The following is a 22,059-nucleotide window of genomic DNA, read 5'->3' as shown; positions in this document are numbered from 1 at the left end:
AGCTTCGGACATTACGTCGCGTGACAGCTGAACATATTGTCAGCATGATGTTACGTCACCAATTAAGCTTAAAGCCCGTTTTGATTTTAATTTTTGTGGTTGCATTATGATGTAAGTGTGTATGCTTTGTTACTGCCGCTCTATGGGTAGTAGATGACGACAAGGCTCAAGAGGGTGCGACGAGCGCCATTGCTTCATGCCAACGGCCAATGCTCTGATCGACTTTTGAAATTATTGAGTTAAAATACAAAGACATGAATGATTTTGATGTTAAAGACGATGTTGGATACGAAGTTAAGAACATTAGATTTTCTAAGAAAGATAGAAATTAGAAACAAGTTGTATTTTCTATTAAATTCTTTAATAATTGTTAAACAGTATTTTTTTCTCTTAAATTAATAAGAAGATAATAAATTAAATAAAAACCTTAACTTTTTACTAGATAGACATACTTATAAAGTTGGTAAATATATGATTTGAAATTCAGTATATGTATATATAAAAGACTCTTTCCTTATCTCATATGACAGTAAACCCTTGTAGAAGGTGCGTAATAGACCCACTTTTCTATATTCCTTTCTGCCTAGCACCTACCTATACTTTGTTACCGTTATAGTTTCCCCGAACTTGACCTACCTGCTTTATAACTTCAATTTGACAATTTACGCGCCGGCGACTCATCCACGCGCCCAGACTTTTGCCAAATCGGACGCGTCTGCGGGCTCCCCTCAAAGATGCTCGCCCTCAACGGCAGCCCTGAAAAGCCCGCGAACCCTCCGAAGACGGTGATTGACCTCACCAGCGACGAGCTTCCTGTCAGTATTGACTTGACGACGGTTGACGATTCTCCTCCACCGAGCCCACGACAAACTGCCGTTAACAGCGAGCCGCCCCGCAAGCGGCAGCGCGTTTCTAATGGCTCTTTCCTTTCAAGCAAATCGCGCGACCTCGCGGCCTGTCTGAAGGCACAGGTCAAGCCCTACATCGACGCTGCCCTGGCGGAGATCCCAGTGGACAAGGCCAACGCTTACGAGATTGGTACAAGAGTAAGTAGAATTGGTCTTGCAGGGCCTTCGAAGACTCCAGGCCTTGAGTTACGATTTCTTACGCCATGGCCACAGGTCATAAACGATATCGGCAGCACACCTCAGTTCTCACTCGAGTTCACCCACAAAGGTGGCTTCCTTTCGCTAGCCCTCGAGAGGGATCTGGCGGACAAGGCACGCGACCTAGTAGCTCACTACTATGGGCATCTCGTAAGGACGAATCGTAGAAAATCATACGCGGCAGGCGCGAGCTGACACTGAATTTCCCAGCAACCTGTCTTTGGAGGGCCGGCGGGCACTCAGGCATCGCCCTCTCTAAGAGCACCCTCGGTCTCTGCCACAGCCCACGCAATCCCGAACACTTCGCCTTCAAAACGCACGCCAGTAACTTCTTCGCGTACACTTTCGATTCCACGGAAATCCTCGACACACCCTGCGAGTGCATCCCAGACCAAGCCGCGGCCCTGCGCTCAGGACTTACCGGGCCCTCCTGTCTCGCCCACGAACTACCGAACAAAAGCGCGAGCGAAGTCGTTCAAGTCATGGAAGACTCGCACATCCCAATCGGCGCGGGCCACGGCGAGGCGCAGGGCCAAAATCGCATGGATGAATATGCCAAGGCGGCCATATATCACTACCGAAGAGCGAAATAGGATCTTTCGCGGCACACGCAAGCTTATCCGCACGAGTGCGACGGCGGTAGCGCATGGCCCACTCCCTTTCCATGTTGACTTCACGCCTGATGAGATGGAGGCGTTGTGGAGAAGGATCCGAGAAGGTTCCGGCAAAAAGGCCAGGACCAAGAGGCGCAGCGACACAGTCAGAGAACTGGGTAGACTGCTTCGCAAGAAGCCAGAGCTGCTCACCGTCATACCGCCGGAGCTTGAGCTGCGGGGAGCCTTAGCACAACGAGACCGAGTGGCGATTAGGAATCTGCTGGACGAGTTACTTGACAGGCAAAAGAGACCAGCCAGGCAGCCAAAAGTGTTGACACTTGAGCTGGATGAGTCTGATAAGCAGGGCGAAGCGCAGCGCACGAGCCAGATACCCTCGCTTCTGTTCGCTCGTGAAATTGATGGCCACCGAGGTTTTGGAAGAATGCGACGGCAGGTCAACTTCTCGAACGAGTTAAGGAAGGCTCATGAGGATCATCTGGAGTTGCGGGCTGAATGGGTGGGCTGCGCCGGTGACATTATGACCATCGTCTGGACCTCGGATACTAACTTCATCTGCGGCGCCACAGCCCATTCCGATTCGCACAACCAACAGTACAACAAGGCAGGCAACCTGCTGTTATGCTCTACTACAAGGGGTCAGCTGAAGGCCTATCCTGATCACAGGATTCCGCGCCCGGTTGTTGAGAAGGGAGAGAACTCGACAGAGGCGATGAGGGAGAGCCAGAGTCCTTGGCTGTACTCTTCGGTCGTATCTTCTGACTATGACCAAATCAACGATCGTGCCTACACATCCAGTTTCGATAAGACAGTCAAGGTCTGGAGAGTCGACAAAACGGGAGGGAACATGACTGTGCTGGGCACCTGGGCTCACCTGGGCAACGTCAACTTTGTAGCCGTTTCCAAGCACGAGTGCGGTATGGTGGCCACCGCTGCGGATGTTGCCTCCCATGCCGTGCGTGTTTACAATGTTGACAGCAACAGCATCTCTACAAGCCCATACCAGACCTATTCCGGCTCCAGAGCCTGGAATGAAGGCGATGAACAGACGACGGGAACACAAAAATGGGCTTATTTTCCGGCAACAATGCAATGGGGCTTGGCGCCGGAAGTGCAACATTTGCTTCTTGTCGGCTATTCCCCACGAAGCTTGACCGGAGATGATAACGACATACCCGATGGCAAGAGGAACACTGGAGAAATCTGTCTCTGGAATTGCCTGACGGGCGATAAAATAAAGGTTTTGACGGCATCCACACAGAACGTTTTCGAGGTTGTTTGGCACCCTACATTGCCCAGCTTCCTTGTGGCAACCTCGCCAGCTGGATTGATGGTGGATGACCACACGATGACGCAGGTTCGAGTGTTCCGACCTAGCCAGACGCCTGAGGGAGATACAGCATTTGGCGAGATCCAATGCCTGGACTGTCCGGCCCGGGACATCAACGAGCTTACCATCAAGCCCAACAGCGTTATCTGCTCCTACGTGACGGCTGCTTGCACCGATGGCAAAGTCTACGTGTGGGATACCGCCCGCGGTGATAAACCGATCCATGTCCTTCGGCATAAGAAGCCCATCGACGAGTTTTCTGGTGACCGTGAAGAGGCAGACGTTGGTGTCAAGTTCACCGCATGGGGGACTACGCCGGACCGCTTCTACACTGGCGGATCAGATGGTGTGGTCAAGGTCTGGAATGTGCGGAACCTGCGGCAGCCTCTTGTTCGAGATCTCCTAGAGGCTCCTGGTGCTATATCATGCGGTGCCTTCTCGCCCTGCTTCTCGAGACTGGCTATTGGGGATGCTACTGGAAGGGTAATGCTCCTATCACTGGACGAGAAGGACGAGCCACCTGCGAAGTACATCATGCCACCAATTCCACCTGGTGTAAGACCACGAGGCGCCCACCCAGTCCGTCGCCCGATGCCTATCATTGAGCACGAAGAGCCTCCAGCCCCCAATTCAGGCGCAGAGCCTCATACGGGGGTTGAAAGAGGAAGAATGTTATTAGCAAGGGGCCAGCTGCTTCGGCACCGAGACCCTACTATTGGCGTAATCCAGGGGCCACAATATCTCGATCTCGGCCTCTACCGCTCCGAGCTTCACTTTGAGGGTAACCCGTCACAGCCCCTTTTAGCCAAGGTTGAGTGGGAGCAACAAGAGAACCAAAAGATGTTCCGCCGCAAATCGCTCAAGGTCACTCGCTATCGACCTTTACGGGACATGCCCTCTGTTGCCTGTCAGGTCCAGCACGCGGAGAATATGGCAAAAGATATAGATCTCCAGGAATTGGATGAGATGACGAAGCAATACCTGGTCGTTGACGACCCCATCCACGACCAGGGATGGGAATTCGATCTTGAAGAGGAGATTGATTATGAGAAAAGCGCCTGGGCAGCGCTTTAAAAATGATGAAAATATCTCCAGCGTGGCTAGTCGGGTACAAGCCTTCCTATGTAGCGGGAGCTGGCGGCAGCTATGGCCTATAGAGACTAAAGATGTAGAAATACTCTTGTTAAACGAATACAAAGAATTATGACCTCTTACGAAAGGCTCCTCTTGTAATATTTAGAAGATTATTTCTTCTATCAAAGAACCTAAGAAGTTACTTAAAATCCCCTTTAAATAAAGCCAATAAAACTTAACTACCGCTTCTTAATTTGTGTTGATTGTACATGGCATAACCTTAGAGCTACTACCTGCTTATATTATTACGTTACCTTACAGTGGGAAAAAGTAAAGAGAAGTAAGCGAGGCAGCGTAATAGCCCGATGGAACAAGGAGCAAAGTATAGCATAGAAAACGTAGGTACAAGTAATTGTAGTCCGGTCTGCTTTTCAAGAGTGAAGTGCTAAAGGAGATTGACTATATAAAGGGTACTCGAGATACTACTAGCCTACGGAACGTCTCAGGAGAAGATCGGGGAAGTCGTTAGAACGATAGGTCAGTCGCTTCAGCCAACCACGCGTGTAGACGTCTCTTTGCAATAGATAGGGGACGAACTATACAGAGTGCCTTGACCTAGGTCTAAAGTCTTGGCGATCGACTAGTAACGTTAAATCGAGTATAAGATGTGTAAGCCATGGCTGCGAGATGTGACCTTAATCAAGCCGACCACGCCGGCCGGAGTAAGAAACATGACTTGGAACATCGTAGAACGCACGAGCCTTGCACTTGGCCCATAATATCGATTCCTCTTGAAGTATTTTACCGGGTCGCAATGATGATTCTGCTGGAGCTCACCCATCGCCGCCGGCCGTTGCCTTTTCTCCAGCTCATGATAGAGTCCCTTCGTCCTCATGTTCTACCGGGAAGCTGTGACCTCAAGAGCGCCTCCGCCTCACCATTGACGCAACCTCGCCCGCATCGGCTTCGCTCTTGTCCACAAACCCAAACCTCTCATACAGTCCCTTGCCGGCCTTGCTCGCATCCACGTACGCCCCGACCCCGTCCTCGTCCGCGAGCTCACAACCCCACTTCAGTAGCATCGACCCGGCGCCTCGCCGCTGGTAATCAGGGTGCGTCACCAGTGTGTCCAAATCTGTTCACTCCGCCCTATCAGCAAACGACCCGAGCCGGAGCACACGCCTCCCTGAGATGGAGGGCAGCTCACAATAATGTTCTTCGTCCCCCATGACTCGCGCCCTCTCCCTCTCCTCCTTGTCGAAGAACGCGTCACACACCTCCGCCGGCATGTCCTCACACCAGGGCGGGTACCGGCGCCCCCGCCGCGCCGGCATGGACGTGTCCCATTTGGCCCAGGCCGCGACCCTTGGCCTCCCGCGGGCGTCGACGGCGCCTGGGTCGACGACCTTGACGAACCGCTGGAAGGGCTTGCCGAGCATGTCGCCGCGGTTGGCGTCGTCCCACCACGCGCGCACGCGGGGCGTGTCGGGCCACAGGCGGGTGATCTCCGGATCGTGCGCGAAGGCGGCGAACCAGACCTCCGTGAGGGCGGGGACTTCTTCGAGCGTCGCTGGTTCGATGATGAGGGCGCTCAAGATCGCCATGGCGAGGGGTTGAGGCGGTTGTTAAGAGGCGGGGTGGTGTTACTCTGAAACAGAATAAAGTAGCTTTATATAAGATATTACTATATAATACTACTTTTAGTATAACATTACTTTATAATCTATAAACAAACTTTCTAAGAGCCATTGATGGGGTCTAATGTGAGACTATAATCGATCTCATTGGTACTCTGTGCATTCTACCCAGACACAATTTTACGTCAACACATCATGTTTCATGAAGAGGTTTCATGAAGAGGATATAGAATCAAAGAACTTGTATATAGGAGTAATATCGGAATTGCTACACTTTTGGTATTCTAAGCTACAACCTAGGCATGACCATGAGTCTGCAACTGGAACAGTAGAGCAAAAGTCGTTCCTCCGTGACCAACCCGTAAAGGGGCAACGTGAAGACTGAAGAGAGAAGACAATGTCAGTCGGTGAAAGACACTTTGGGTTCATTCAGTTCTACCAACACGTTGATTCGATCTGACAGGAACCTTCTTCTCATGACTTAGTTCTACACAGTCTTTTATTTTATGTTTTGCGTGCCCGAACCTGAGCTTGAACGTGAATAATAGTCTGGGACGTTGGCTGTTGCTCGGAGCCCGTTGGATTGCTGTGTGAGTAGATCTTCCACTATTCTGATAAAAGCTGCGTGATACTATTGTGTGTGCAAAGGTAGTCTTCAGGCCACAGCATGGTTGTGATTACCTGCACTACTAACATTTTGGCCCATATCAACACTTTCTCTACTTCATTATGACCTCTGATGAACGTAAGTTCCGAACCAAGAGTGACTTTGCCTGTTCCCTCCAGCAATGCTACTTGAAGCACCTCGACGTCCCATCAAGCTTTGGGTCAACAACCTACCGTCGAATATAATAATACAAGCATTTTCGGCCATATCACTAATTTTCAAACTAATGGGGCTGACTCTGCCCTCACATGGGTAGATTATGGACCCGTGGAAGGTCCTCTGTCTTATTCAAGCTCCCGGGCTGATGAGATAGCGGATTGGACACTGACAGAGTGGATTGCCCATAAGTAGCTGAGGTTAAGGTAGCAGGGAGTATTCCATAACAAGACAATACCAGAGCCCTGCGTGGGGTGAATGGCCGGGATGGGAATATGTGTAGACGACTGAGATGGGCTGAAAATATTGCTTATGAGATAGTTCAAGTTCACGATAGCTGATACTTTCGCCCATTTCGTTACGACGCGAGTTATGATTTCAAATCCATGTTCATTTTTCATTTAAAGCTAGACCAGTCATGATTGTTTGTTTGTCCACACTTCTACCTCGAGTGCTCTGCTGCCCATATTCTCAAAAACCAAGGTCTGTTGCCATCCAGTCTCAATAAGCGTCTAATCTATCAACGTTCTTGCTTATGGCCAACCCCTCAAGGTACTATTTCCGCCATTCAATGACCAGGCCAAGGCTCGGCAATATTATGTGAATCCATCCTAATGTTCAGACCCCATCGTCGCCATCGGCCTCCTTGGGAGCATCGTTCTGTTCACCATCGCCGTGTAGCTCGTGAGCGGTGCTTCCTCCATCAGGCTCTGCATTGGCAGCGCTCTTGGACTTGGTATTGAGACGCTTCTTCTTCGAGGGAGTCTGGGATTCCTCGCCGTCAGACTCGTCGGCTGGAGCCTTCTTCTTCCGTCCGCTGGAGCCGATAGCCTTTTTACCGCGAGGGGTCACAGGGTTACTGACATTGCATGCGGTGGCTGTGGCAGAGTTGGTAAACCAACCGTGCTTCGAAGCGGCAGCGGAGATGCGCGTACGGGCGGCGTTGGCACTGGCAGCACCGACGGCCTCGGCGAGGGCGTCCAAGTCAATGGCGGGACGGTCGATCAGTCGCAAAATTGCGAGCATGAGACCGACCTCGGAGTTGTTACAGTTGTGACCCGGGGTTGTGGCAGCGGAGTCGGTAAGAGGCTTTTTAGGAGGCATCACGAACGGTCCGATGAGTGAGCTGCGGGCAAGGTCAGGAGGGTAGTTTGAGGAGGAAATTCCCAGGAAGAAGATACAAACTCTCCAGCCAACCAGCCTCTTACTTACCTCGTATTCAATGATTTGTGGTTTGAAGAGGATTCTCTGCCGAGTTGTAATGATGTGGAGTTTTGAAGGTGAGTTGTGACTTGATGATAAGAGTGATAATTACAAAGGTGACGAAGGTTTGAAGTGGGAGGCAGGAGGCAGGAACGACCCTAGCGAAAGAAAGTGGTTAATCCAGGAAGGAACGAGCACATGGCTGTTCATAGTTATTTGAATGCCTACACAAAGAACAAAATAAGAATAGAATCTTCTGTCCCCATTACTACCCATGATCGCCAATTGGCTCTCTCATGTTGCGAAATCGGCACACTCTCTTTTGTCCATATTTCGACCTCGTCAGATAGTTGGATATAGTTGAGACATCCAGGGCTCGAAATTAGAGCTGCCAGCTGGTTGCTTAAGTTTGCCCATCGAAATTGGACTCAGTAGGGATGACATATTACTCGGCCGAATAGCAGTGGCTATACTTGCACTATTGCAACATATGTAGTCTATGTGTTAATCAACACGGTTCCATTGGCGACTTCCGAGGTATGCAAATAGTTGATGCTGGATGTTATAGGACATACATGAACACAAAACTTAGTAAAACATTAATAAGTGCTTTGTTTTCCCTACGAATATGGAGCGACCAAACAATGAACAACGGTAAAAGTCCAAATAACAGCCCGCAATGCAGTTTAGTATCGCTCCCCTGAAAGCGATTCCGCGCACGATGCTATTGTTGAAGCAATAGTCAGACGAGCGAGGGCATTTGTCCCGGAACTTGCTAAGAGATTGACACTGCAATATGGAGAAAAAGTAAGGAGCCTGTTCCGAATATAACCGTCATAAAGAGCATGATTCGTAGAATCCCTATGTGCGTTGGCATGATGGCGATGCATGGAAGGAGAATGCCAACATACGCGTTCAGGAGACTGTTTGCTGTTATGTAGAGAATTCCGGCGGAAAAGAATACTAGCATGGTACAAGAAGTATCTAGTTATAGTCACGTTGGAGGTGGAAGTATTTGCTTGTGTCTTAATTGACAGACGTCTTATTGATTTCATGAGTCCTCGATCGCACTAACCTGGAGAGCTATTCTTCTATGCTCTGGAGATATTTCCGCTGCGCCACGAACTTGACCATCCACAACACCCATGATCACTATTGTAAGATATGGAGGACATGTTGGGTATAAGATGACGGGCGCCTCAAGGGGGTGAGGGAAAGAGCAAACCTCTGCTTCTCAACCCTCTTATCAACACCAAGCTTCACAGCAATACGATCGAAGAAACGCTAGGGACTAAACCCCGAAATCGTTTGTGTCTCGTAAAGACATACTGGTATTGCTTGGGAATCTAAATGTTTCGTGCTGTTGCTGCCCTTGTCGATAGGCTAAAGCGGATTTTGAGAGCCATCTCTCAGAGTTGACGTCTGCTAACCGTGGACCATCTACATGCATCGCGCATTGGGACATAGTCTACCATCATGACTGTAATTAGTTCATGCTTACTCTCCTTTAGCCTCTTTCTAAGCTTTGAGGATCCTGTTTGACATAGTATAAACTAGTGTTTGGGGCTGAAGCCTCGAGCGTTCTTGTTCTCCCTCGCAAATGGCCTAGCAAGATCCAGCAGCACAGCTGCCTGCGAGAATATGTACATGGGTCCTGCCTGGCGCCGCATCATTCGGTAGCAGCTGTGGCAAAGAAAGATTTAGATAATAATTACTGCTTGCTTATGAGTGGAAGGAGAACGGTGACTAGGTACTCAACTTAAAGTTTTAATGCTCTTGGTACCTACCTAGTTACAAGATTCCGAGCCAAACGTCCATTGCCTAGCATCGTTTCTTGTGGTCATCCGTCAGATTTCTTGAGTTAACAAACCCACCCGACGGCGTCCACATTATAAGCTATCCTTCCTGGCAGCGCCCACTGCTCATTTCCCCCAATGTCTTAGTCAAGAATACTCGGGCTTCCCCTCTGCCTCCACGATGGGAAAGGGTTCTTCCTGACCGGGTACGACTCGTGGCACACGCGGGGGGAGCATGGGGGAGGAGCCAAAGAGGTGGACCTGCTCGTTCTCTATCCGTACTCCGTAAACTATATACAATGTAAGTACTTGTACCTGTGTCTTGTATACCTAGAGGGCCCCGCTGTGCCAAATGCAGGTCTCAAGCGCGCATATGGGGGGACCACGAGAATTCGACGGTGGCCATCGTGGACGGCGCCCGTTGCCATCTTTCCACTCTATGTGGATCCAATGTGGTGGGGTTTTGGAATGCTGAGTAGCACAATCGAGACGCCGGGCCAGATGACAATAACCTGCAAGTTTGTTCGCCTTTTCGTGGTCCTGGGGCACGGCGCCAACCCCGTCGCCGTAGTGGATGCGGAGGCGCGCATCGCGTGTCCGTCGTTATAACTCGTCGACCAACCATACCGATCAGGTGTCAGGCGGTCACATGAAGACATTACACCCTGGCACCTTGACACTTTCCCTGCGCTGCAACTCGATCTTGGTTTTCGCAAGATCCGAGGTTTGCGATGGGAGGATGCAAAGGTGCTTTTGGCTTTGGGGCGGGTTGGATCGTCTGGGGTAAGGCACTGCTGGGAGGATGGACCCTCCTTGGTCCCGCCCACGGGGCGTTGTTTTGCGGACACTCGTGACTAGGGATGACCCCTAATGGAAACCAAGATATGACGTCGATTGACGAAGAAGACCTACGCGGTCGGGCGACGACGGCCAGAGCACACCCCTTGTGGATCCCGCCTCCGCTATTGTTCACACTCACTTTCAGGTGCCGGGCTCTTCATTCCTCCACCGGCATGGTCATCCAAGGAAAACGCGGCCGCGTCGCTCTGTTTCGCCACAGAACCGCCGGAAAGACGTCTGTCGAAACGACACGGTACGGACGGACATGGAGCTAGAGGGGGAGGATAGAGGGGGAGGAAGGGGGGCCGAAGACGACGCCGCCTCACCTCATCTCGAGAAAGCTGGATGGGGGTTTATGCAAGCCCTGACGCCGGGCATCCGCACTTGTCCTTCCGTGGCAATCGGGCCGGGGGGCTCATTACCAATTTGATTCAGAGAGAGGTCGTACCCCTCCGTGGAGAAAACCCCGACGACGGCCGAGCGTCACCCACTTGATCGAGTCAGCCACGGCCCACGGGTTTCACGTGCGTGCACACCTCGTGGTGATCCCAAGGGCCGTACGGTACGAAGTTGGGATTGAAAAGGCGGCATAGTCGAAGCATACGTAACCCGTCAAGATCCCAAACCGCAGGCGGCCGAGAGTGGGTTGGATTTCATTATTAGAAACTCGTGGGGACGCTGGTTGGGAGTTAAGTGGCCCCCCCCAATCCCTAAGCCTCTCTTCTGCCCCTTTGTATCCTCAATGTGCCCAGTAATAACCTAATAACCTGCTCTGAGGTGTTTGCAGAAAGGCTGATGTGCAACCGCGCAATCTTGCAATGGCATTGGATAGGCCGTCCTGTCGACGAGGTCCCTGATCCCTTTCTCTTGGCTCCGTTAAACCCCTGCGGCATGATCGGATAATCCTCATTTCAGGGGGGAAAGAGGAAGGGGGCAGCAGGAAACTAAAGCAGCAACGTGTTTTGTTGCTTTTCTTTTTCTTGTTCGTTCGAAGAAAAGGAGGTCGTCCCTGGAAGAGGTTCACAAGCCCAACCATTTTCAACCCATCAACCCTCTCTCTCTCTCTCTCCCTCTCCCCAAACCGCAACCTGGCCATCATCCAGACCATCTGATACTTTCTTTTCGTTCGGTGCGCACCTACACTACAACCACGACCTGCACTTTCGACCACATGACTACCTACTGATTAACCCATCGCGTTTTATGCCCTGTCTATCTACTATCATTGCCCTCCTACTCAACATCATCTGTTCTATTCTTGACCTTTCCTGTACCGGCTCGGCGGTACACACCCATTGTGCCGCCTTACGGACACTAGCAGGCGGCCCCCCATTCCTTCATCGTCATCGGTTTTCCACCCTACCGCTCGCTATCTATTCCTGCTACGAGTGTCGCTTGCTGTTGAATACGGTACCCCAGCCGACTTTGTCTCGTGTGTGCCAAGGCAGACCGCTTGGATGCGTGCTGCGTGGATCTGCACTACCTGATCTGGACTTCAAGGTACGTTGAGGGAAAGCGGCGTCTATCAAAAAGTCGTTTTTTCCCCCTTCTCTTTCGTTCGTGCGTATCTCCATTGGCCGTTTCCTGCACCGTTGCGTAAGGCCTCGTCCGGTAGACTGCATCTTGCATTGGGAGACGGAGACTCTGTTTGACATCCGATCATCTGCTCGGTGTCGGTATCGGCAATCACCTCTTTGTTGTACTCCAATACCTGCTTCTCGGGCCCCGCTTCTTCTTCCTTATCTTGTCTTGGGTTGAGCGCCAAGTAGCAGAACCAAGAGGCAGAGAACCAGCGGCATCTTGCATCAGGGGACGAAGACTCTGGAGCAGGTTGGATTCCGGATTCTGCTTGCTTCAACAGCTGAACAGAAGGCGGCTCCATCAGCAGCTTTCAACCCGGCACCAGCACCAGCACCAGCGCTATAGGTACTGCGTCCCCTACAGTATGTGTCTGACGCAGTCCTGCATCGAGCGGCGCATCGCGTCCCCACAGCGGTGCAGCAAGTGGAGTGGGTCTCGACCAGGCCGGTTCCTTGTTCGTTTGCAGGCTTCCCGGGAAGACAGTGTGTCACTGTGCAGCAGATTGCCACCCGCAAGCCGCCTGTGTGCCGCCGTCCCTTCCCAACTGCCAGCCCAACCCCCAGCCAGCCTGGCCCAATCCACTGCCCATTGTCGTCTCCCTCCTACCGGCACCAATCGTAGTTGTCCTTTCCCTCCGCCCAAGTGGCCCGCCTTCCACGCCCCGGCTAGCTCGTCCACCCGCCCGCAGCTTACCGTCTCTTTCGCCCACTACCTGGGTTGTGTTGTCTGTCCATAGTACGGATACTTACCTAGCTGCAGGAGTACCTACCTACCTACCCCATGCCCATTCGGCCTGTTCGCCGCCAGACCCTGACTGATCCGTCACCCATCGACTACTCTCTTCTCACTCGCTCGGCTCGATTCGACTCGACTCGCCGTCTCCGCCAGGCGTCGTCCAAAACATTCTTTTTAACCCTTCCCACTCCCAACCTTTTCAATTCTTCTTAGAGCGGAAGGGCGCTGCTGCTAATCAGCCCCCACTACCACCCAAGATTCCTTCCTTAAACGGCCGACGTCTTCCGTCCAACATCCCCCTGCGGACCCTGCAGTCCCGTCCACATCCAGACCACCAGGACCAAGCGACGTCATTGCTTGCTTCGGATCGGAACGACCACCACCACCGTGACCACCACCACTCCTCCTCCCACACCCGCAACCACAACAGCCACCATCACGACTACAATAACGACAAGGACCCTCATCACGGCCACCCGTCACCTGAGGACTCTCTCGCCTCCGATTCCGACTCGTGGACCGACACTGGCGACCTCGCTGAGCAGCTTGCCGACGAGGAAGACCCCCTCCGAATCCAGCTCGCTAGCGACATCGATGACGAGCTGCTAGCCGGCGTCCACAAAAGGCATCCCTCCCACTCAAAGCCTTCCAAGAAGAAGCGCGTTCGCATCCAACTCTCTCCCGGCCGTCACGATACCTCACCAAGCCGTCGTGGAGCCGTTAATAAGGAGGCCATTGAGGTCCCAGACATCCCCCAACCCCGTCCGACCCGCGCGCAGCGAGTCATTGGCCTCATCATGTCGGGCGGTTCCTCTGTTCACGGCCTCACAGGCCGCGCCCTGATGTGCGTCCCGCTCTCCCCGAGATTCACTTCCTCACCGACGAGCCCGCTGACTGACTTTGCAATGCCGCAGTTACTTTACGAGTATCTTCGTATCGTTGGGTGTCTTCCTCTTCGGGTATGACCAAGGTGTCATGTCGGGCATCATCACGTACGTTCACCACCTCGCGAGCTGCTGTCACCCATGCCTTGGGGGAATATTGCTACTTACCACGTGGATACCACAGAGGCCCTCACTTCAAGAACTACTTCCACCAGCCCTCCACGGCCGAAATCGGTACCATGGTTGCCATCCTCGAGGTCGGTGCCTTCATCTCTTCCTTGATTGTCGGTAAGGTGGGAGACATCATCGGTCGACGCAAGACTATCCTGTACGGTTCCATGATCTTCTTCGTTGGCGGCGCCCTCCAGACATTTGCCAACGGCATGCCCATGATGATGCTTGGCCGAATCATTGCTGGTCTGGGCGTCGGTGCCTTGTCCACCATCGTTCCGGTATACCAGTCCGAGATCTCCCCCCCGCACAACCGTGGAAAGCTTGCCTGCATCGAGTTCTCTGGCAACATTATCGGTTATACCACCTCGGTCTGGGTCGATTACTTCTGCGGCTTCATCGACAGCGACATGTCATGGCGTCTCCCTCTCCTGATGCAGTGCGTGATGGGAGCTCTTCTCGGCTTCGGCAGTCTGGTGATTGTCGAATCCCCAAGGTTCGTTTTCAAGTCTGTTCGTGAGACTCTGCGCGCATTCCTAACCTGTGACCAGATGGCTTTTGGACAACGATCATGATGAGGAGGGTATCGTCGTCATTGCCAATTTGTACGGGAAGGGTGACATCCATAATCCCAAGGCCAGGGATGAGTACCGCGAAATCAAGATGAATGTACTTCTCCAGCGACAAGAAGGGGAGCGCACGTACGCCGAGATGTTCCGCAAGTACAAGACCCGCGTCTTCATTGCCATGTCGGCCCAGGGTCTCGCCCAGCTTAACGGCATCAACGTCATTAGCTACTACGCCCCCTACGTTTTCGAGTCGGCAGGCTGGGTCGGCCACGATGCTGTACTCATGACTGGTATCAACGGAATTACGTACCTGTTGTCGACCATCCCTCCCTGGTACCTGGTTGACAGGTGGGGTCGGCGTCCAATCCTTCTGAGTGGTGCCATTATCATGTCCATTTCGCTGTCCTTGATCTCGTACTGGATCTACCTCGACATCACGTACACACCAACTCTGGTCGTCATATTTGTCATGATTTACAACGCGGCGTTCGGGTACTCATGGGGACCGATCCCTTGGCTCTACCCCCCGGAGATCCTGCCCCTGAACATTCGCTCCAAGGGTGCCAGTCTGTCCACGGCGACCAACTGGGCCTTCAACTGGCTGGTTGGAGAGATGACGCCCATTCTGCAAGAGTGGATCAAGTGGCGGTTGTATCTCGTGCACGCCTTTTTCTGCGCAGTCAGTTTTGTTGTCGGTAAGCTGCACTCTTCCTTCCCATTATGAACGTCACCTGGCTGACATGAAACACCTAGTGTACTTCATCTACCCCGAAACTTGTGGAGTCCGTCTGGAAGAGATGGACTCGCTTTTCGGAGACGCCAGTACTGCCATCGGAACGCCGTCGATACACGCCGCCGAAAACGACTCGCTTATGCGCGTCGGATCTCCTATCGGGTCCATTGACTATCGAGGCCGACCCGGCAACTTCACCGCCAACAGTGCCATCCCCGGCCTGTCACTGGACCCGCCTGACATTCCCGATGGCAAGGGTCAGGACGGCGAGGCGAGCAGCACCATTAGTGGATGGGTCTCCAGAGTTGTCGGTCGCACACGAGACCAGAGCAGTGGCGGCAGTGGTAGATATGCTCCGGTCAATAACCAGGATGATTGAGACGTGCCCCACGCACACGAGAACGAACACGCTTAGATGGTATTTTTTGCATATAGAAGGCGGCCGCATCTCTTCTCGGTGTCGCAGGCTCCCCCGGACTGGACGATAAAGGGAAAGAAGGGTGAAGGTAAAGGTTGAGCGGGGAACAGAGTGTGCTTTCTTTTCAGTGGGTTTTTTTTCGACATGGGTGAGGGAAAACTAGGATCTCGAGTTGGATCAAGAGAAGCGTTGTAGAATAAAGGCGGGACGAGCCACCGTGCTCAAAGCGTCTGGAAGTACTTTTGTGTCTTGTTCGTATGGGGTGTGTTCTTCCCCCGTTGGACCGTGTGTGTACATAAACTCTGTCTACTACCAGCAATCTCTAGAATCATAGAGATCAGCCATTGACAAGAAGTACCTTTTGTTACCAACCCCTGACTTATTCTATTTTGTGATTATTAGCTGTATGGAATGGTTGATAAAGTGCTCTGGGCCCTGGTCTCTAATGGTTGCAGAAATTTCTCTGTTAGATTTCCTGACTTGCTCCCTGGATAGGCTTGGGTTGTCGGCGTGGCCAGAGTGTGGACGGACAACTTGACCGTTCGAGGTGGACTCGGTGCCCCAATTGGACTCACAGAAGCCATGTGCCTGCGTGGGTATATGAACGGATAAGGTTGTTTTTCCGAGCTGCAAGATGGCAATGTTCCCTCCTTGGTCATGCTCGATGGCAGCATCCCCCCCCCCCCCCCCGCGAAGCCTATCAAGTCATGAACACGAGCGAATGTTTCCACGAGAACCCAGGTGATGAGGTGTGCGTGGCTGAAAAGTCTCATTGCTAACTTTGGAGGCCATTTCTCCCGCCATACCAGGTTCCTTGAGTCACAACTGAGCAGAGCTGGGAGACCCGAACCGGCGGTTGATTCGTTGCTTGAGCATGGAAGAAGCAACCCGGGGGCAAAAAGGCTTGGTTTAAGACCTCGGTTTCTGTTCTTGGCGGCGACCAGCCCGGCGATGATCGGAGGAAGGGACGGCGCAGCCAGCCGGTAGAGGGCAGAGACTCCAATGGCCTCACGACTGCGAGATCTGGTCGGGCGTGGTCACCGCCCACGGTCAACCCGCAGTACGCCCATTTCTGGACTGGATGTGATTTGATATTGAGGAAGAAGCCCATGTGAAAAGACAGTATGGCACCATCTACCGTCCTCTTCCAATCAAGAAAGAGTTACGGCCACTCATTGTCCGTTTGTAGGTTTGACGTTCATAGCGGCCACAGGTATCGTCTTGGAGGCCTCTATGTCAAGGAACCGAAGGACGGTGATGGAGGGGGGAAAAAACACGTCCATGTTGCTACGACTTGTTGCCCCTGTGGGCCATGGCCGGTCATGCTGGGCCCCCGGGGTGTTCTGAACCTTGCGTGGGCGAAAGCCAAGAAAAAAGAGATAGCGGATAAGAGAGGCAAAAGACGACGCTTGAAGGCCAGTCCCTGTCGAATCAAGGGCTACTACATAAAATGTCGAGCATCGTCAGCACGGACTAGCTAGAGCTCGAGATGAAGAGTGGCAGTGGGCATGAAGGTTGGTCCTGCTCGATCTACACGCGTACCATCGATGTGAAACTGTACCGAAGCGACAACAGCACGGCGCGGAAACGGGAGCAAAAGAGGGCACCAGAGCGGACAGAATCACCCGTGATAGTGTTTGTTGAGTCGCTATATCAAACAACGAGCGAGATGTGTTGTTCAACGCATCCATGGCTTACCCGGTTCGAGGGCCCTTGGCGTCTGCATGGAACCCACGATCTCGCCTCCGAAATAGTATAGACTCCCAGCAGGCCAAGACAGCAGCGCCGTCACCGAGACACGAAGCCTCGCAGAGGAGCTTTCTGGGTATTCAGCGGGGAGCGTGGAGCAAGGATATATATCACCTCGCCGAGTGGAAGTTTTTGCACCCGGTTGGAATATGGCCAATTGGGAATGTATCGCGTCACTCTTATCTACAGCACCGGGGCAGGTTTCAGGATCCGACTTGTGTATATTCGGAATCCAGCAAGGGTTTGTAGAGCAGCGGTATATTCACTGTTCGGTAGCGATAGCCAGACGGGAGCTGGGACATGATCCGCACCGACGCCCATTTGGTTTTTGGAAATGGCTCCATGGTCTTGTAAATGTATATTAAAACCAGAGGTGATTTGTCTCATCCGAATGAATCCTACGTTGTTGTACATTATCTGGGGCCTTAAACCACCTTTTCCTTTTCTTTTGGGTGACCAGCGAAACACCTTGCTTCTCATCTTTGTCTAATACCCTTTCGTCGAGTTCTTGCAGTACCCAACCGTCTAGCAGGTTTAGCTCCAAAGACTCCATATCTACCAACCCAACGCCGTGGCCTCTATAATTGAGTCTCTTTTTTCGTATTTATTTAAGCATACCATCGAAGGCGGGAATGAGCGTCTGTGCCAGCCAGAAGGAGAAGACCAGCTTCGGGCCAGTCATCAACAACTAAGGGAGGTTAGCATTAAATAGCGTCAATATGAAAGGGCAAGGGTGGAAAAGTACCTTGGGAACAAGACCCTTGAAGAAAGCGCCGGCACCCTCGTTCTTCATCATGTTGGAGATGATCTTGAAGCCGCTCTCGGGATTCTCGAAATTGCGGTTCTGGATACGGGTCTTGATGACGTCCAGGGGGGCGGATACGACTAGGGAGGCAGATGCACCGGCGATAGAGGCGATGAAGTTCTGGAACCACGAGGCCTTGTTGTAGTCCTCAAGCTTAAAGAGGTATTCTTTCGTGAAAGCGGAACCACCGAACAGCTGTGTACCTAGAATTAGCCATGTCGAAACCAAGATCAGAGCAGGCAAAAGTGCTTACAGCGAAGGAACCAGGTGCGTTACGGGCGGCAGTCCAGCCCCATCCTCTGTACAGACCGAAGCCCTCGTCGGCGACGATTCTGAACACGCCACGACCGCGGAAGGCCTCGGGGTTTGTCTGTCTCTTGATCTTGAGGACATCAAGGGGGAGGAGAACGATTTCTCCGATACCAATCAAACTGTTGTTCTGCAAGTCAGCAATGATTCCGGCCCAGCTGCTTCCTTCACCCAAGGTAGACTCACCTGCCGGCAGTGGAGTGCATGATGGCCTTGCCAGTCTTCTTGCCGAAAGCGCGCTCAAAATCCTCGCCGAAGTTCTTGCTCAGGTAGTCCCTGGCAACGGGCTGACCGCCGTACTTGTATATTCTTTGCAGGACCTTATAGCCGGCGGCGTAGCCCAGACCGGGGAAGAGGGAGAAGAACTTGCGGCCGGCGGGCGCGGTGGCCTTGTCCTTGAAGATAACCTGGTTGAGCTGGTCGATGCCGGAGATCTAGAATCGTTGGAATACGTGTCAGCCGTCTCTTGAGCACGTCGTGTTGCCGAAGCTTCTGAAACGTCTTCAGTGATCGCACGTACCTTGGTCTGGTTGCTCATCAATCGCTTCGCAATGGTGTCGACCTAAAGCTTCACATCAGCTCCTTCATTCAAACCAATGCAGCCTGTCGCAAAACTTACGGGGTGGAAGACGGCCAATTCGGCGATACCAGCGGAACCTGCGAAGAGTCAGCATGCTAAGCTTTGCGCATCATGGGAGACCAGGCGCAAAATGCATACCGGAGCCCAGAAGTCGTGCAGTGTTCGACTCCCTCTCCCGTCCAGAAGCAACAGGCGGAGACATCTTGAATGTGTGTATTTGCGTTTGGAAAGATGAAAGAAATGATAAACGAGCTTCCAATTGATCAAGAGAAAGAGCAGTCTCCGGAGGTCGTCGGGGTTGGGGGGCACGGATATCACACGACACGAAGTGGTTCGAAGAGTACGTAGAGTGTGTGGTTCAAAAGTTTTTGGAGACAGACAGTTGGAAATTTTTACTCTGCCACTTCTGCCCGGCCTCGCAGCTCGACTGCTGGCCCTGCTGCAAGGACAGGGGCCCCTAGCGCCGCCGAGCATCGGGAAGTGGGGACTAGCACCCGCCGAAGCATAGCTACCGACCGCTGCGCCCCGACCGTTGCGACCGCCGGCCGATCGGGGTTGAATCCGGCTCTTGATTGAGATTGATAAATGAATACGCCAGATGAATGGAGGCTGATTAACCATTACTTGATCTCTCATGATCGGAGTATCCATGGAAGTTGACCGAACAATTGGAGTTGCACAGATGTTGAGCGCGAGGCTGAGACGCCAACAATAAACGTGGGCGTCTTCATGTTGATTTATTGGGTATCTACCATCTGCCTTCCCTTGCCAGTTTTTGACCCATCAGTGCTCTTGTTTCCTCTGCTAGCCAAGATTGGACAATCCACGGCATGCTCGCGGCATCCGCAATAGGGATCGGAGACCAAGGCGCCATCCGTGAATCATGCTTCCATCTAATAGTCCCTGAAGACGGCTACCAGATCGTCAAGTCTCATGACGTGACCGAGAAGTTTACTCTGCAAATCCAAGTATCTGCTGTATTTGTTGTAGTGCTCCGCAGTCATGACTTCTTCCTCCTTACCCTTCACATCATTTCTCTCCACGAAAGACAGGATGTTACGTTCCCGATACCGGTGGACCTCCAAATTTTGCAGGCATCGAAGCATGGTTTTGTAGAAATCGTCGACAAGTTGAGCTTCAATCCTCTCAATGTCAAAGAACCAGAAGAACATGGTTCGTGTTGCTGTGCGGCTAGCATCTCTCGGGACCTCCTGGACGTCAACGAAACCGGCCATCTGCATCGCAAGCATCTTGCCTTGCACCTCTCCCTTCTTCATAAGAGCAAGAGAAGGCAACATCTTCTCGTCCAACTTGCCTTTTTCTCGTAAAATTCTAGTCAGACGAAGTCCGTGCCGACCGAATGATTGCTCGATTACGGCATCCACCTCCGTCTGTTTGAAGCCTTCGATCAATGGCTTGAAGTCGACGGTCCATTGGCCTCGACCCTGGCCACCGCAATGCCGCAGAAACCCCTGCCTGCTTTCTGATAGTAGGAGAAGATGTTGTCGTACTTGGTCCATACGACTAGTACCTGGTGCAGGCCCGTCCTCAAATTTGACCTTTGCTTCCCGAGACCCAGAAACCGCTCGTGGCTCGTCATCTTCGCTATCGCCAGACTCTCCGCCTCTTGAACCATTTGTCAGGGAGCGAGCAGTTGCCCTTGGCACTGACGGGCTTTCGTCGAAAGAATCATCAGAATCGTACATGGGTTGGCTGGGTGTAGCTCTGATCTTCTCGGCGCTTTTATGGTCAATCTGATCTGCTGAAGCCTTGCCAACTCCATGAGAGACATCAACAGACTCATCAAGGGCTTCAAGGATTTCCATGCTAGTGACAGTTGGCTGGCGTACATTCGGGCCCGGGCCGTCACCGTCATTTGCATCGGAGTCGATTCTTGGATCGAGCTGACAGCGAGGTACTTGTTGCGTTAGCAACCGCAAGGCTGTGTGGTATACCTGGCCGGTGACCTCCCCGAAAGCATCAGCCGCGTACTGGGCGAGCCGTTGATTACGGAGTTCGACGAGACATTTTTCGACATTCACTCTGAGAACGATATGCGACTGTGCTACTGTTAGTTGGGTTGACTCTTCTGTAAGAGCAATAACTCACATCGAGCTCTGGCACATCACCATCCCAGTCTGAGTACTGTCGTTTTCCGCTGCCGTTTACAAGCTTCCTCCGTTTGGTCGGAAGCATGCTGCCCCGTCCAACTTGACGCTTCAACTTCTTGCTCTCGTCGCGAGCCTCTCGCAGTCTTTTTGCCACCTCTTGTTGCATGAGTTCTTTGTTGCGCGCTGTTGTTCGCTCGCCAGGAGCCGTTTTGGTAACCTCCTCCTCGATTTCACGGTAGACATCCTCAGGGTTCCTGAATGTTTTGGGGCCAACCTGGTCGACAATTTCAGCCGCAATCAATCGGCTAAGAATGGCGTGCAACTGATGAGACGAGTGCGCCATGGTATTTCCGTTGGTCTTCGGCTTGAAGCCATTGCCATTGACATGGCCATTGGTCGCATGGTCGCCATTGATGCCTAGCCCATCTCTGCTCTCAAATGCCTGCAGCAGGTCCGACACCCTGGCATGGCCGAGTTGCATTATGGTCTGCACAACCTCCTGCTCAGGGCTGCCGTATTCGGTACCAACCATTTCAACAATCTTTCCAGCTCGAATGAGATTGTAACATCCATCTGGGTTGGCCTCGTATGTGGCGATCGTGTTTTTGGAATCGGCCTGGTGATATACAAGGTTCTGCTGTACAAGAACGGCGAGGCCATGACGCAACTGTCGCGGAGTAAGGGCCGTAGTTTGGACGAGCTGTGCGATGGTAGACCTGCCCCTGCTAAAAAGGACACCTAAGATTCGCTGGAAGAGCACCTGTCAGCAAGAGACAATAACGAGGCATGTTGCCAAAGATGTGCAGAGATGATGCGCCAGCTGGGAAAAGAACAGGGTGCTGAGCAGACTTACAGCAGGAAGCTCGCCGCAAATGTCGTTAACGAGGTGAGCACAAAGCTCGGCGCCATGTTTGGTCTGGCTGAATGTTAGAGAAAAGTTGTCGGTTCAGCTTTATTGACGGCATGCAGGACTCACCACCAACATTGCGAA

At 52.4% G+C, this 22,059-nt stretch overlaps 7 protein-coding genes across 7 annotated transcripts; 3 read left to right on the top strand and 4 right to left on the bottom strand.

Annotated features, from left to right (window-relative positions):
- Nucleotides 1-734: 734 nt before the first annotated feature.
- Nucleotides 735-4,124, top strand: GLRG_08098 (WD repeat domain-containing protein; the record flags this gene model as incomplete). The annotated part of the gene is made up of 3 exons (XM_008098783.1): nucleotides 735-1,046; nucleotides 1,122-1,256; nucleotides 1,317-4,124. 3 exons carry the CDS (start codon nucleotides 735-737, stop codon nucleotides 4,122-4,124), a joined length of 3,255 nt encoding a protein of 1,084 aa, XP_008096974.1.
- Nucleotides 4,125-5,041: 917 nt separating this feature from the next.
- GLRG_08097 (acetyltransferase) lies at nucleotides 5,042-5,728 on the bottom strand (the record flags this gene model as incomplete). The annotated part of the gene is made up of 2 exons (XM_008098782.1): nucleotides 5,042-5,259; nucleotides 5,332-5,728. 2 exons carry the CDS (start codon nucleotides 5,726-5,728, stop codon nucleotides 5,042-5,044), a joined length of 615 nt encoding a protein of 204 aa, XP_008096973.1.
- Nucleotides 5,729-7,202: 1,474 nt separating this feature from the next.
- On the bottom strand, nucleotides 7,203-7,688 carry GLRG_08096 (uncharacterized protein; the record flags this gene model as incomplete). The annotated part of the gene is made up of 1 exon (XM_008098781.1): nucleotides 7,203-7,688. The coding sequence occupies one exon, from the start codon at nucleotides 7,686-7,688 to the stop codon at nucleotides 7,203-7,205; it is 486 nt and encodes a 161-aa protein (XP_008096972.1).
- Nucleotides 7,689-10,467: 2,779 nt separating this feature from the next.
- Nucleotides 10,468-10,698, top strand: GLRG_08095 (uncharacterized protein; the record flags this gene model as incomplete). Its single annotated transcript, XM_008098780.1, has 1 exon — nucleotides 10,468-10,698. The coding sequence occupies one exon, from the start codon at nucleotides 10,468-10,470 to the stop codon at nucleotides 10,696-10,698; it is 231 nt and encodes a 76-aa protein (XP_008096971.1).
- A 2,086-nt stretch (nucleotides 10,699-12,784) lies between these two features.
- GLRG_08094 (uncharacterized protein) lies at nucleotides 12,785-15,475 on the top strand (the record flags this gene model as incomplete). Its single annotated transcript, XM_008098779.1, has 6 exons — nucleotides 12,785-12,799; nucleotides 12,997-13,583; nucleotides 13,654-13,731; nucleotides 13,808-14,290; nucleotides 14,346-15,058; nucleotides 15,117-15,475. The coding sequence occupies 6 exons, from the start codon at nucleotides 12,785-12,787 to the stop codon at nucleotides 15,473-15,475; spliced, it is 2,235 nt and encodes a 744-aa protein (XP_008096970.1).
- A 2,392-nt stretch (nucleotides 15,476-17,867) lies between these two features.
- Nucleotides 17,868-19,159, bottom strand: GLRG_08093 (uncharacterized protein; the record flags this gene model as incomplete). Its single annotated transcript, XM_008098778.1, has 7 exons — nucleotides 17,868-17,951; nucleotides 18,009-18,263; nucleotides 18,322-18,499; nucleotides 18,564-18,811; nucleotides 18,898-18,939; nucleotides 18,997-19,034; nucleotides 19,096-19,159. 7 exons carry the CDS (start codon nucleotides 19,157-19,159, stop codon nucleotides 17,868-17,870), a joined length of 909 nt encoding a protein of 302 aa, XP_008096969.1.
- A 691-nt stretch (nucleotides 19,160-19,850) lies between these two features.
- GLRG_08092 (RNA polymerase III subunit RPC82) lies at nucleotides 19,851-22,053 on the bottom strand (the record flags this gene model as incomplete). The annotated part of the gene is made up of 4 exons (XM_008098777.1): nucleotides 19,851-21,017; nucleotides 21,067-21,816; nucleotides 21,922-21,984; nucleotides 22,045-22,053. The coding sequence occupies 4 exons, from the start codon at nucleotides 22,051-22,053 to the stop codon at nucleotides 19,851-19,853; spliced, it is 1,989 nt and encodes a 662-aa protein (XP_008096968.1).
- Nucleotides 22,054-22,059: the final 6 nt, after the last annotated feature.

Source organism: Colletotrichum graminicola (genome assembly GCF_000149035.1).
Source record: "Colletotrichum graminicola M1.001 genomic scaffold supercont1.36, whole genome shotgun sequence".
Lineage (NCBI taxonomy): Eukaryota > Fungi > Ascomycota > Sordariomycetes > Glomerellales > Glomerellaceae > Colletotrichum > Colletotrichum graminicola.
The sequence above is the reverse complement of the archived record's forward strand: the minus strand, read 5'-3'. Positions and strand labels throughout refer to the sequence as shown.